Source organism: Podarcis tiliguerta (assembly GCF_965153285.1).
Source record: "Podarcis tiliguerta genome assembly, chromosome: 8".
Lineage (NCBI taxonomy): Eukaryota > Metazoa > Chordata > Lepidosauria > Squamata > Lacertidae > Podarcis > Podarcis tiliguerta.
The window spans coordinates 40608252-40621331 of record NC_139541.1 but is presented as its reverse complement, the minus strand read 5'-3'; the positions used below and the strand labels follow the sequence as shown (position 1 = coordinate 40621331).

The 13080-nt window shown below is 50.9% G+C and overlaps 2 protein-coding genes across 2 annotated transcripts in view; both read right to left on the bottom strand.

The window, feature by feature from the left end:
• Positions 1–1030, bottom strand: part of SNTB2 (syntrophin beta 2) — a 33473-nt gene extending 32443 nt beyond the window's left edge. The window contains exon 1 of the mRNA XM_083454565.1: positions 321–1030. Within this exon, the coding sequence (XP_083310691.1) occupies positions 321–942 (622 nt within the window). The 5' untranslated portion in view covers positions 943–1030. The remainder of the gene's footprint in view (positions 1–320) is intronic.
• A 9657-nt stretch (positions 1031–10687) lies between these two features.
• Positions 10688–13080, bottom strand: part of UTP4 (UTP4 small subunit processome component) — a gene marked incomplete at both ends in the record, with an annotated part of 9277 nt that continues 6884 nt past the window's right edge. Inside the window, 5 exons of the mRNA XM_083453459.1 lie at positions 10688–10759; positions 10876–10971; positions 11215–11321; positions 11483–11642; positions 12359–12410. Of these exons, the coding sequence (XP_083309585.1) occupies positions 10688–10759; positions 10876–10971; positions 11215–11321; positions 11483–11642; positions 12359–12410 (487 nt within the window). The remainder of the gene's footprint in view (positions 10760–10875; positions 10972–11214; positions 11322–11482; positions 11643–12358; positions 12411–13080) is intronic.

The following is a 13080-nucleotide window of genomic DNA, read 5'->3' as shown; positions in this document are numbered from 1 at the left end:
TTCCCATCCACACCAAGTCTCAGACCCTCCCCCCCTTTTAAAATGCTTGCACCCTGCCCCTTCAACCAAAGAGTTCAGAATTGTGCCCATTTTGTGCTCCCCACAACCCTGCGAGGTAGGCGCCAAATTTAAGCGAAAGCACAGGTACTTCCCCAAGCGAGCTTCGAGGGCTCACTAACCACCCGCCCCCCGCCTTGTTTATTTTGGGTCCCATCCCCGGCCTCGAGGAACAGGAAGCAGCGGGTGGCACCAAAAGCAGCGGCAGCGCCGCCGCCCCCTGAGCGCGTGCAGAGCGCATCCCACCAGAATCCCTCGCTTACCTTCCAGGAGGACCTCCCTGCCGGCCCGCTTGAGCGCCTGCACGGCCTGATCGTGGGTGGCGTCGCGGAGGTCGGTGCCGTTGACGGAGAGAATGGCGTCTCCCAGGCGGAGGGCGCCGCAGCGCTCGGCGGCCAGCCCCGGGAAGATGCGCGAGATGAGGACGGGCATGCGGTTCTCGCGGCCGCCCTTGATGCTAATGCCCAGCCCGCCCGCCTCTGCCTTCACTACCCGCACCCGGCGCACCCCGCTCGGAGGGGAGCCCGGGGGCGACGAGGAGGAGCAGGACGCGCCACCGGGCAGCCCCGGCGGAGGGGAGAAGGGCCGGCCGGGAGGCGAGGAAGGCGGGTGGCCGGACGCCGAAGGGTGCATCTCCGGGCTGCCGCTGCCCGCTGCGCTCCGCCCGCCCGGGCTGCCCGCGGGGCTCCGTGCTCGGGATGCTGCCGCTGCTGCAGCCGCGACGGGGCTCCCCCACTCGGCGCCGTTGGGCAGCCCGTTGACGGGCTCCGGGTCGGAGCTGAGCACCAGCGCCTCCCCGCTCAGCTCGGCAAGCGCCCGCACCCAGCGCTCACGCACCAGCACCTCCACCAGCCCCGCCTTGCAGGCGCGCGTCCACACTGCCATGGCCGGACCGGAGTCGCGCCGGACTCACGCCGGAGCAGCAGCGGCTGGAAGAGCCGCAAACTCCAGCAGTGAGGAGGAGGAGGAGAATGGGCCGCGCGCGCCCGCCGCCCGCCCCCTATAAGGAGGCGGATTGGGAACCCCGGCAGACCCCGCCTCTCCCCGCCCAAAGGGGCGAGGCCGGACGGTGTGAGCGCGGCTGCGGCAAAGCGGATTTGGTGGGAGCGGGAGGCGGAGCTCCCCCCACACACCATAGAGATAAAAAAAAAGTTAGAGTGACGACACCCCTGATCGGGATAGGGGAATATCGGGGTTCGCATTTAGAGAAGAGACTTTTTTAAAAGTTCAGTTAAAAATTAAGGACGAAATCAAGTAGCTCGACAAAACAGCAGCAGCAGCAAAACCATAATCTTTTAGTTTTAAAACATAAAAAGTCCTACAAGTGACATAGTCCTAAAGTAAGTACAGCTCTTTATTATTAGTGGCACCATGTATTAAAAACACCGCATGTAGGTTGGCGGATGCATGTATCGGATACAATGGTCTACGACAGCCCCGCAGTGTAGTCTAGAGAAAACACTGCAGATTAGAGGTGAAGGCGAGTTGAGGTTGGTTCGGATTTTTGGCTACAACTCTCCATTGCTGGGGGACTCCTTGATTTGCTGCTCCTGGGCTAAAGTCCTGATTTTCTGCACGGCTTTCACTTCAGACCCTGGTGGGGGAGAGAAACTGCCTAAAAGTTCCGGAAGCGAAGACCTGTGTTTCCTTCTACATCGAAGTCTAAGCCGGTTTCGAGTCACAGAGAAATAGAGGGCGTGGCCCAGACCCAAACTCCAAGGAGAGTGACGTCGGGTAGTTGCGTCCGCGTGGCGCTTGTGGGGGGAGAGTAGGGAGGATGCGGAGGTGTGAGCAGTTCGTCGATGACTGCTCTGGATTTAGTTACTCCGGATTAATACGAAGCTAATCCTGGCCATCCTGCACAGGCGAGGAAAATATTTGTCTCACCCTCCATTCACTTTCCAATGCTCACTTTCAGGTGCAGTGAGTTTTTTTACTCCGTTGTTGTCCCGCGCGGAAAGCTGCTCCTCAGCGTCAGTGCATCTGCTTTGCATGCAGAAGGCTCCAGGTTCAGTCCCTGGAAACTCCTGTCCGGGCTGCAAAAGCCTTCTGTGGAGAAAAGAGCGCAGCTGGCTCCTGCATGGGCCAGCAACAGCCAACATAGTTGGGTATTCCAAATGTGTTTGGACTACAAATCCCATCAGTCCCAATCTAAAGTCAGGAAGGATGGGAGCTGCAGTCCAGTTACATGTGGTGGGCACCACTTTGGTTACTCCTGGACTGTAGATAATGCTGAGAGATCGTCTTCACTTCACCGTACTTTTTTGGGCCCCTGCTAAAAACATGTTTGATTAGACAAGCCTACCCAGATGATGAGAAGCTGGTGTGTTTTTAGTTTATTACTGGTTTTAATTTTTTGAATGTTTTAATTGTTTTTACTAATAATCTTACTGTTTTATTCTTTCTGTAAACCTCATTGAGGTTTTCTACAATCAAGTGGTATATAAATTAAATGAAATAAAATAAATAAATGCTGCACACTGCAGCTCATCATTTTAGGGGATCAGCGAGTAAAAAAAGGAATAAAGATACAGTACTAAAAAGTTGAAGTTCTTTCGTTTTAAAAAATAATGAGACTAGCAGGAGGACTTGAGAGCAATTTCATCAGAGAAATTAAATTGAAAAAGAAAAAAAAAACCTTAAAGAAAGGCTTCTGGCAACATTACCATGAAGAGGGAGCCAAAGAGTTAAGTCAGCAGCCTCTTTTCTCTCAAGGGCAAAGGCAGCAGATCCCTCCAGCCACCCAGCTCCTAGCAAGGTGCCTGTCATGTCCTCTCACATGCCACTAACAGCACATCCATTTGCAGATGTGTAATTCAACTGTCAACTTTACATTGCTGTAGCTACATTTAAGAAGTGCTAGATCACCAAGTAGGCAGATTAAGCCATGTTTAGAGCACCAGCAAAGCAGGGGCAACCCCTCCAAAATGAGTTTAACAACATTTGATATTTCAAAAAAGCATTGAAGTAGAAATCACGGGGGAAATCAGAACTTTGTTAGGCTTCCTTACCCTCCACTGCATGACCCTCTCCCATTTTTCTGTTCTCTTTATTACATATCTCCAGGGGTGTGTGGGGTGTTAGGAGAGGGGTAATACCTCTGGTGGGGGACACATCATGCTCCTTCTGGGGTAATTTGCCCACTTTTGGTCCCCATCCTTGCACTCGGCTCTCACCTGTGGCTCCTAGAAGCTGTCAGCATGTGACAGTGGCCACACCACAGGAAATAGCTTCAACTGGCCAGCTGAACCAGGTGAGGGTAACCAAATGGTCTCAAACCCTCAGTGAGTTAGGGACTTCCCCTGCATGCAAAAGCAGGCTCTGACTGAGCAGATGAGACCAATTCTAGACACAATGGTCAAGAAGGCAGTTTCTGCATGAGCTGTAGAGGGGAGGGGCAGATGGGGCTCATCAGCTTGGGAAGGTGGTCCATCAAGAGGGGGAAATCCAGTGCCCAGTGCCCACTGATCAAGGGTCCAAGCAACAGGACTGGCCACTAACCATGAAAAGAATGGCCTGGAATCACAAAGAGGCTGTCTGAATTAAACTACTGGATTGAGCCTGCTGTGGTGGGGAGCTATTCCAGGTTACAGACCACTACATTAAAAGCTCTACTGGAACACTAAGCGGGGCTGAAGTTTAGGCCAGCTTCCCACATCCTGGTGCCTTCAGATTTGTGGACTACAACTCCCATCAGCCCTAGCCAGTGGTAGACCCAAACATCTGGAGGGCACCAGGTTGGGGAAGCCTGGCCTGGGCTGCTCCCTCCAGGGACTTGTTAAAGCCCCAGTGGGAGCTGCTCCACATGGGCACAAGTCTTTTGTCAGGTTGCATTTCCTTCAGAGCAATTTCAACTTGCATCACCCCCGTTTCGCTTGAGGAAAAGGCAGCCTGGATTAAAAGAGGATTTTGCAAGCTTATTACACAGGCCCAATAAGGCAGGCCTGCAGCTAAGATTTCTAGCAGGTTGAGACAGACGGATTTGGTTCAACTGCAGCCCCAAGTGCTTGGCGTTAATTTGGCTGTAGGTTCCCACGAAGGAGGCGAAGCCCTCGCGTGGCCCAGAGTCCTTCTTGATGTTGAGGCTTTGCCGCTGATCCTTGGGCTGTGGAAGGCTATTTTTGACATGAGCAGACGTAATCGGCAGTGATCCCGGACTCCTGAGGACATCTCTGTTACGGAATAAACTCTTTGCGGCTCCAGCACCTTGGGGACAGGAAGGGATGTCCGTTGCAGGAATAGCCAAATCTTCTGCCTTACCCGAGTTAAGCTAAGCAGCCTGCTCCTTCGAGTCTGGGTGGAACAAACAGTGCCAGGTCTTAAGTCAGAATGCAACTTCGGCATGAGGCAGAGCTCTGTAGGGGGCCCAGTGTTCAACTGTCGAATATGCATTCAATATTGGCACCTGCACCTGGAATGTTTGAAGGAAGCAAATAACCCTGGACCTGCTGAGATAACAAGACGTGACTTCCAAACAGTGTAAAAGCCACGCAATGTCTCTTGTTAAGCAAAATGGCTATCTCAGTGAAGATTTAGACTTTACATGGTCCAGTCAGGGCTTAAGGCCCACCCTCTGCCACAGCATTGGGTAAGTTGTACTCTCAAAGCTTCAAATCTCCCATCTATAAAATGGGAACAATACCAACTTGTTTCAAAAGGGCGTTCATTGGGAGAGTCAAGCACAACAGACCATAAATGATTTTGCAAATTTGTTATAGGAGCTGCTGTAGTAGACCTTTGTATTGGCCTTGTTTTTATTTATTAACTACGCCTTCCATTATTTGGAAGAAAAAAAAAACCCCACATATTTGTGAACGTATGGAATTGTCTTTATTTAAAGTAATAATTTCTGAATTGTAATGTTCTTGAGTTAAGAGAACAAACAATTCAGTATCTAATAAGCGTGGTTTGTTTTCTTCAAAATGGCCACTGGATTTAAAAATAAACAAACAGGCTCAATCTATGCAATAAATCTATACAACAGTAACTACAGTGCCATGACTACAAGACCGTCATCTGACACCTAGAAAAGAATATGAAGGAAAACAGGCGAGGAAGGAAAGCTCACAGCTGGAAGAGAGACGGCACTCGAGTCAAGCCCATCTTCAGTTAGATTTATTTTGATCATTTCAATTACAGCGAAGGACACAGCAGGCTATCAGTCCAACAGCTTCACCCAGCAGCATAACGCTACTCTCTCCTCACCCCCACCCTGAAACTCAAAACATATCATTTCAGCCATGTAGCCACTTCCTTCTCACCCCCTCAGGAATTCTGGAAACTTAGGACCATCACCGCCCCCACTTCGGGAGAAACACAGACGTCAAGGTCAGGCAAAGCATTGTTCGTCTTCCTCACTGGCTGGACTCATGGTTTCTGCTTGATGGGGCTGAAACCAGTTTGCCTAGTCTGGGAGAGTACTAGAATTTGCTGCCACCATAGCCATTTGGAGGAGCAGAGACAGGCACATGGTAGACCGAGACTGGGGAGGACACCTGCAAGGACACTCGCTCTAATACATGCTCAGCCTGTGCAGCAGCCAAGAAATTGAGTGGAAAAAATTAGCAAGTCCCCCATTTCAAATCTTGCCACGGCAGTGCTAGGCTGGCCTCCTCCCTCTGTCTCACCTTCAGCGATACTGACCCACCTTCCAAGGGGCATTGTGTAACGTGGGTGAAGCACTTTGAACACTCAAAAGCCCTGTACAAATGCCAAGTACTCTTTTTTATTATTAAAAAGAGACAAACAAAGGCACCGGCAGACGAGTCTCTTCCATAGCAGCCTGGCCCCTTCTGCTGACTTCCACCCATTCAGGTTCAAAGCTACTTGTGGAGTCTTTGCTGGTATCTTGGAGGTTAATCATTGACTGAGAAGAACATTCATTCCAGCCTAGATCCCAAGGTCAAAGCCAACTTCGTCAGCCTGATAACGCTGCGGAGGAAAGGAGCGAGCTCAAGGGCCCAGAGGAGGGGAGGAGGAAGGAGGCATGGGAGTTGGCCGGGTTCCCAAGACCTGCTGGTCGTCTCTCCAGACATTCACTTGCTTTGGATCAGAAGGGAGGAGGAGGAGGAGAGGGGATGCTTTCAGCCCACCTGAGCTGTTGCTTCTCTGGACTATCGCAGTTGGGAGGGCAACACTGCCACCTTGCAGGTTTTCGCTCTTTTCCTGCTTGACAGTCCTTGCATGGAACAGCCACAGCCATGGCAGGGCTGGGACAGGTGCCTTTACGTGCCAAACTTCTTTAGATAGACAGGCGGGGGCAGCTGCACCTTGATGTCTGCCAGAGACCGCTCCACCACCACCAGGCAATTCTTATCCAACAGGTCCACAAACAGCAACGGCTGCCAGGGGGAAGAAAAAAGGAGGAGAGTTAGAATAAGCAGAGGATGGCAGTTGGCAACCTTTGGACAGAATGGGCTCAAGATAGGGTGTCATCTTGTGCCCAACACATGTTGCCTGCGGACATGCAATTATTTTCATGCTACAAAGTATCAGCTGCCCAGATAGGACAGCAGCAAAAGCCCTTCTCACAGCCATTCCAGGACACTCGCATCAATACCTAAAGAGAGGCCTGTTGAATCAGACCAAGGGAAGCCATCTACTCTGGCATCCTATAGCCTACAGCTGTCAATCAAATGCCTCTCAGCTGCTCTGTTGATACTCCTTGGTGTTAAGCAACAAGCTGCCTCTGAACAGGAAGGATGGTGCTTTTAGTAGCCACTGGGAGACTTCTCCCCCTTGTGTTGGAGATAGAGTCTCGCCACACTCACCCTTTTTGCCTCTGCCACTCTTGTTCAAGAAATCAAAGGCAGTGGGCTTATGATGCCTGTTGTCTTCTGTCATTTATTGCTCTCTCATTGTGCTCAGTGTAATGTGGGACTGACACACCGCTCCTTGTGCCGTGTGGCTACTTGGGATTTGAAAAATAGGCCGGCAGGCTTAACAGCAGCCCTGCTCCTTATGGGACACATGGATTTTCTAGCAACAGAGGAAACAGCTCTGCGGCCTTGGCAATGAAGCTGTACTTCCCTGCCACAGATGCACCTCTCTCTGGCCCAGAGGCACCAGCTTCATTGCCAAGCCAACCGGAGCATGGCTTGGAGTAGTGATGGCCCCAACGTGCCTGGCTTTAAAAGAGAAGTAGGCAAATTCATGGAGGAGAATAAGGCTATGTTCTCCGTCTACTGTCAGAGGCAATATCCTTCTGAATAATGCCTGCTGCTGGGAACCACAAGGGGAGAGGGCTGCTGTTGCACTCAGGTCCTGCTTGTGGGCTTCCCTTTGTAGCAACTAGTTGGCCGCTGTGAGAACAGGACAGTGGGCTAAATGGTCTCCTTTGGTCTGGTCCAGCGGGGCTGTTTTGAGGCTCGAAGCACTCTGCTTCTGGTCAGACCAGGGTTAGCCTTCAACCATGCCAGCACCCTGGTCAGGGCATTGCTGGTACTCCCCAAACGTTTCTCCATGGATTTGTAAAACCCACTTTCAGAGTCCTCTCAGCCAGCTCCAGACCTGATGGCAGCTCCCTGCATCCCTGAACCATGCACTGTGTTGGGGGGGGGGTGTTCCCTTTTGCCTCTCCTGGGTCCAGTGGGGTGGGGTGCAGATGCACAAAGACGAACCTGGTACTTTCTGCAGAACTTGAAGGGCCTGGAGCCACAGGGAGCAACCTTGGAGTACTGTGCATGGGACTGCTGGTCATTCAAGAAGGCAGAGTCATCAGGCTGCGACTGGAGAGAGAAAAGGCAGTGTTACTGAGGGCACAGGGAAGCTGTGGTTGTCAGCTTCACAAATGTTTCAGATCATATCCCATTTCACAAAGCTGTGGAGAACAAGCAGTGCAGCTAATTTGCCTCGGAGCTGTGTTGCACTCTCTGCCAGGACAAAAATGACCCAGCTAAGTCCCCCTGCTGGAAGCAGCCTCCAGGTCTACCTATGGTAGTCTATGAGCTGGAGCAATCTGTAATCCTCCCCAGACTCCTGGAGCCTTTCTTAGACATGTCAGCCAGCTTTGCGCCCCCACCTCCCCCCGAACCTCCATGATTGTAACCTACAGAAGTCCCCCTACCAGGACAAAATAGATGTGCCATCACTGACCCAGAAGTGATGTTTGAACCTGTGAGGGTCCCTTATTCTAACTGATGGTCCACCTGTCTATTATGATTGGCAGCAGCTCTCCAGGGTCTTGGGCATACAGAATCATAAAAGTTGGAAGGGAGCTCAAAAGGTCATTGTCCAACCCTCTGAGGATGCAGGAAAGCCATGCCCTTGGCATCCTTGACAGGTTTCCATCCAGCCTCTGCATAAAAACCTGTCATGAAGGAGAGCCTGCTACCTCCCCGCTGGTTCCAAACAGCTCTAACTGGGTGGTATCTAACTCATGAGTAGACATACCTAGATTAGTCATGTCCATTAACTTAGTGTACCTATGAGTAGGACTAGTGTTTAATACCACCCACTGCTAGGATGCCCTTCCTAACATTTAGCTGAAAGAACATCAACACCATACCCTTCAAGCACATTTAAACCATGTGGCTTCCCCCCTCCCCAAGAATCCTGGGAACTGTAGTTTGTGAAGATTGCTTGGAATTGTTGGTCTGCGAGCAGAAAATTAAAAATATTTGGGGGAAGCCATGTGTGGTGTGGATGTGACCTAAATCCTCTTCCTTGACATTTGAACCCATCAGTTTGATGGATCACCTACTCTGAATGGAAAATCCTCCCCACTCTACACCAGCCCTTCCCTCACAGGACTTTCTCCAGGCCCCTCGCCACTTTCACCACACTCCTCTGCCACATTCCATCTTTCTGTAGCAAACTGTGGTGTTCAAGAATGGGACACAGCGACTCCAGGTGAGGCCCAACCAAAGCAAGACCTCTCAGTACCTGCCACCTGATCCTCTTGTAATGCAAAGCACGTGCTCTGCCACTGAGCTTTTGGGCATTCCTCACCCTGGTACCCTTGCAGACAAGTCTAGGAATGGGCTGGATGTGACCAGTGGCTCAGACAACAGCAGGTGCTGTGCACCCTTGTGTGGCAAACTGCCAATGGTCTGGTGCTGGAACCTTCCTCACCGTGGACCTATCCAGGATGCAGAACATGAATGTGTCATGCAGCAGAATGTGGGAGGCCTGCTGGGGGCTGAAGGCAATATGGGTGATGGGTGTCTCCCGCTTCTGCCAATGCTTGGGCAGCCCGAGCTTCTGTATCTTCCGGCTCCAGGGGGTGTATTCTTTGTTGGTGATGCTGAACTCAAACATCTGGGAAAGAGGAAGACAAACAACAGAGGGCTGGAGGAGCAGCTCTGTCAAGTAGGGGCTCAGCCCCATAAAGCATGACAGTTGGTGCCTTGCAGAGATTTTGGGGTACAACCCCCATCTGCCCCAGGCAGCATGGCCACAAGATGCTGGAGCTGCCCAGCTGTGTTGCCTTGGGCTGATGGGAACTGTAGTTTAAAACTTCTGGTTGGCAAAGGTTACCCTAGAGATGGATCATAGGGAAAAAAACAAAAGTGAATCTCCCCCGCCACCTCCGGGATGCCAAATTTTGGACTTCCCTGGAATAGAAACACCCTGGCCTGTAGCTCACCTTCAATCATAATAGCAAAGAACTGGTTTTTGTTGCAGAACTGCAAATAATATTGATCTAGACACACTTAATCCGGCTTCACACCCAGATACAGCACCAAAACTACCTTGGCCACTCTGGTGGATGATCAGAAGAGAGGCTTTCAAGGGGGGCAGTCAGTGAGAGGGCTTCCCTGTAGTGGCTCCCAGGTTGTGGAATGCCCTCCCCTCTGGGGCTTGTCTCTGTGCACTGCATGCTTTTAATTGATTAGTCAGGACACATCACTTGACCCAGGAGGCCTTTGGCTGAGTAGACATCTTCCCTCCTCCTGCATCGCTATGTGCTGCAGTTCTATGCTGCTCTTCTGTTATTTTGACATCACTGTTTGGTGGTTCTTGTTTTATTGTTTGAATGGCAAGCTGCATTTGTTTTTAATTGTGAGCTTAAAAGAGCCTGGCGGCTGGATCAGGCCAAAGGGGGCCTACCTAGTCCAGCATCCTGTTCTCACAGCAACCAAACAGATGCCCCAAAGGGAAGCCCCCAAGCAGCACCTGCCTGTAATATTAAGCCGCTCTGGGACCCTTGAAGGGTGGGCTACACACACAAGTAATAAGCAAAGAACCCTATTTTTCGCCCTATAGGACGCACTTTTCCCCCTCCAAAAATGAAGGGGAAATCTGTGTGCGTCCTATGGGGCGAATGCAGGCTTTCGCTGAAGCTATCAGCAAGCCTGGGGAGCCCTGCGGGAGTTCCCGCAGGGCTCCCTAGGCTGCAGATAGCAGCCTGCTGCACAGAGTGTGGGGAGCGCTGAAGCAGAGCGCCCTGCACTTCGGGCAGACATCAGGCAGTCCCACAAGCTTGGGGGACAGCGGGGAGGCGCAGCGCCGCCATCCCGCTGTTCCCCGACCTGGTTTGGATTTTTTCCTTTATTTCCCCCCCCCCAAAAAAACCTAGGTGCATCCTATGGGCCGGTGCGTCCTATGGGATGAAAAATACGGTAACCTCTCCAGTGGAAACAAGACATTTCACCTGCCTTGGATACAGAACTTACACTGCTGGCAGTCCCTACACTTGTACCAGGGAAACGATTCCCAGGTTCTTCCCACCACTATCCTCCTTGTGAGCAATTGGGACTGACTGCAATAGCGGGGGCAAAACTCTTCTGCACACAGATGGAGCAAACTCCCCCCCCCCCCCGATTCTCTGTGTGCCTAGTGAGGCTTGGAAGATAAAGTTGGCTGTGAAGATCTTACCTGCTGATCTGAGTGGACGATCACAACATTATTGGTCACTGGGTGAATGGCCAAGGCAGTCACTGGGCAGTCATATGCAGGCACCGTGCAATGAGGCTGGACAAGAGAGAGAGAGACAGTGGGGTTCACCAAGCCTTCCTCCCACCCAGGTGGCCCAGGCTGCCCCCTTCCCTTCATCTGGGGCCGTATCATTGCACAGCAGGAGCCCAGAAGGCTCTCAGAACTCTCAATCACCCTCATGGTGAGGATGCAGCAAAGAGACCTGATGAACCTGCTTCACTTTTTCAGACCAAGCAGGTTCAACCTCTCACCACTGCAGGCAGGTTCTGCTTGGCTCACCTTGGCATCTTCCAAGTTGTAGATGTTGACTGCCCGATCACCACTAGCTGCAGCTAACCACTGGCCGTTGGCACTTACCGCCAGCAGGTATGCAGCTTCTGACGTCTCTGCATGAGGAAAGTGGGTTTCAAAAGTTGTAAATGAATGTGTGTATCTACAGACATTTTTTTACCCTGGCTTCACTTTAAAATATCACTTCAAAAGCCACTCATCTGCCCTAATCCCAGTGCTGGTAAGTATGTCCTGCTCTCCAAAAAGCCAATCTTACCTGAGCTGGGGCGGAGGATGTGCAGGTGTTTGCAGACTCCTGACTGCAAGAGCTTGAGGATGTGCACAGAACCTTGATCCGATGCCACGAAGAGCCTGGTGGAGTCCTCAGAGAAAAGGAGGTGGTGGGCTGAGCGAATCCCCTTTGGAATCTTAGCAACCTTTGGGAAGGCAAGGGTTAAGGGTCAGTGTGGCCAGCTCTACCCTGAGGCCCCACCTCACCCTCTCCCAACCCCCTTTCCCCCAAGGAGGCTCACTTGGAGAAGTCTAGAAAAGCATTTCCTGTTCCTTCCATTAACTTATAAGTTACAAAATCTTAAAAGAACATAATAATTTTATCATTTAATCTGATTTTTACTTTTTTGGGATTGCATCTGTGTAAACTGCTTAGAGACTATTATACTTAAGCTGTATCTAAATTGCTGAAATGAAATAAGTAACTAAGAGTCCTAGAGCTAGATCAGTCCACCTAGTCCGGCCTCCTGTTCTCTCAGGAGCCAATCAAAGGGAAGAAGACCACAAGCAGGACCAAGTGCAACATCCCTTGCTCATAATCCCCAGCAATGTGCCTTCAAAGGTAGACTGCCTCCAATACTTGGGGGGGGGGGGTCATGTGCACAGTCATCATTGCTAGTTGCCATTCATAGCCTTATACCACACAGATCTGACTGATCCCCCTTTGAAACCATGCAAGTTATTGGCCATTACTACAACCTGCGGCAGCCGACTCCATCATCTACCTAAGCCCTGTGTGAAGAAGTTCTTCCTTTTGTCTGTCCAGAATCTCCCAACATTCAGCTTTCCCGGATGATGCTCTAGCATGCCCCAGACCAGAACACCCAGGCCAGAGTCTCCACCCTGCAGAATTCTCACTCACCCTCTTGATAGCAATATGGTCACTGCTGAGCTGGACCTGGTGCAGATAGAACCTGGAAGTTGTGGAGTAGGCAATCCAGGAGCCACAGGGTGAGATGCAGCTGCTGGCAATGTGCTCAGGGTCCTAGGAAGGAATCCAGATGATGGGAGAAGCCAAGTTAGGTTCCTCCAAAAAGATACAGGGGACTAAGAGAGATGAACATGTGGGGCCACACCCTCAGGAAACGGTGGGTCTTGCCACATCTGGAGACTCAGCAAAATCAACATGTTGCAAGATTGCCTTGATTTGAGTTGGCTTGGGAACTACTAGAGTTAAGCAGATGTAGGGGAACCATAGCAAGCAGAAAAGCAGAGGGGGAAGCACCAGGGTCAGCTGAACAGGGAAGAGCAGGCTCTTGTGCTCCCTGAAATAAGATGTTTATTTAGTTCAACATGTTTCAGAGTTGAAACTCCTTCACCAGGAGCGGTGAATGCTTGTAAATTCCTTGATCCTGAAAGAAACAAAAACTTACTCTGCATGCCTGAACTAAAAGCAGTTTCAAACTATGAGGCTGTAAGATGTTTTCTTTATTTCTGTATCCAGAAAGTCTTGTAGATTTTTTGAAGCTCTTTTCAGTTCAGATGTCCAGAAGAAGTCTCTTTGAGGTTCAAGGAATTACAAGCATTTGCAGGCTCAACTCTGAAATGCATTGAGCTAAATAAACATCTTATTTCAGGGAGCAC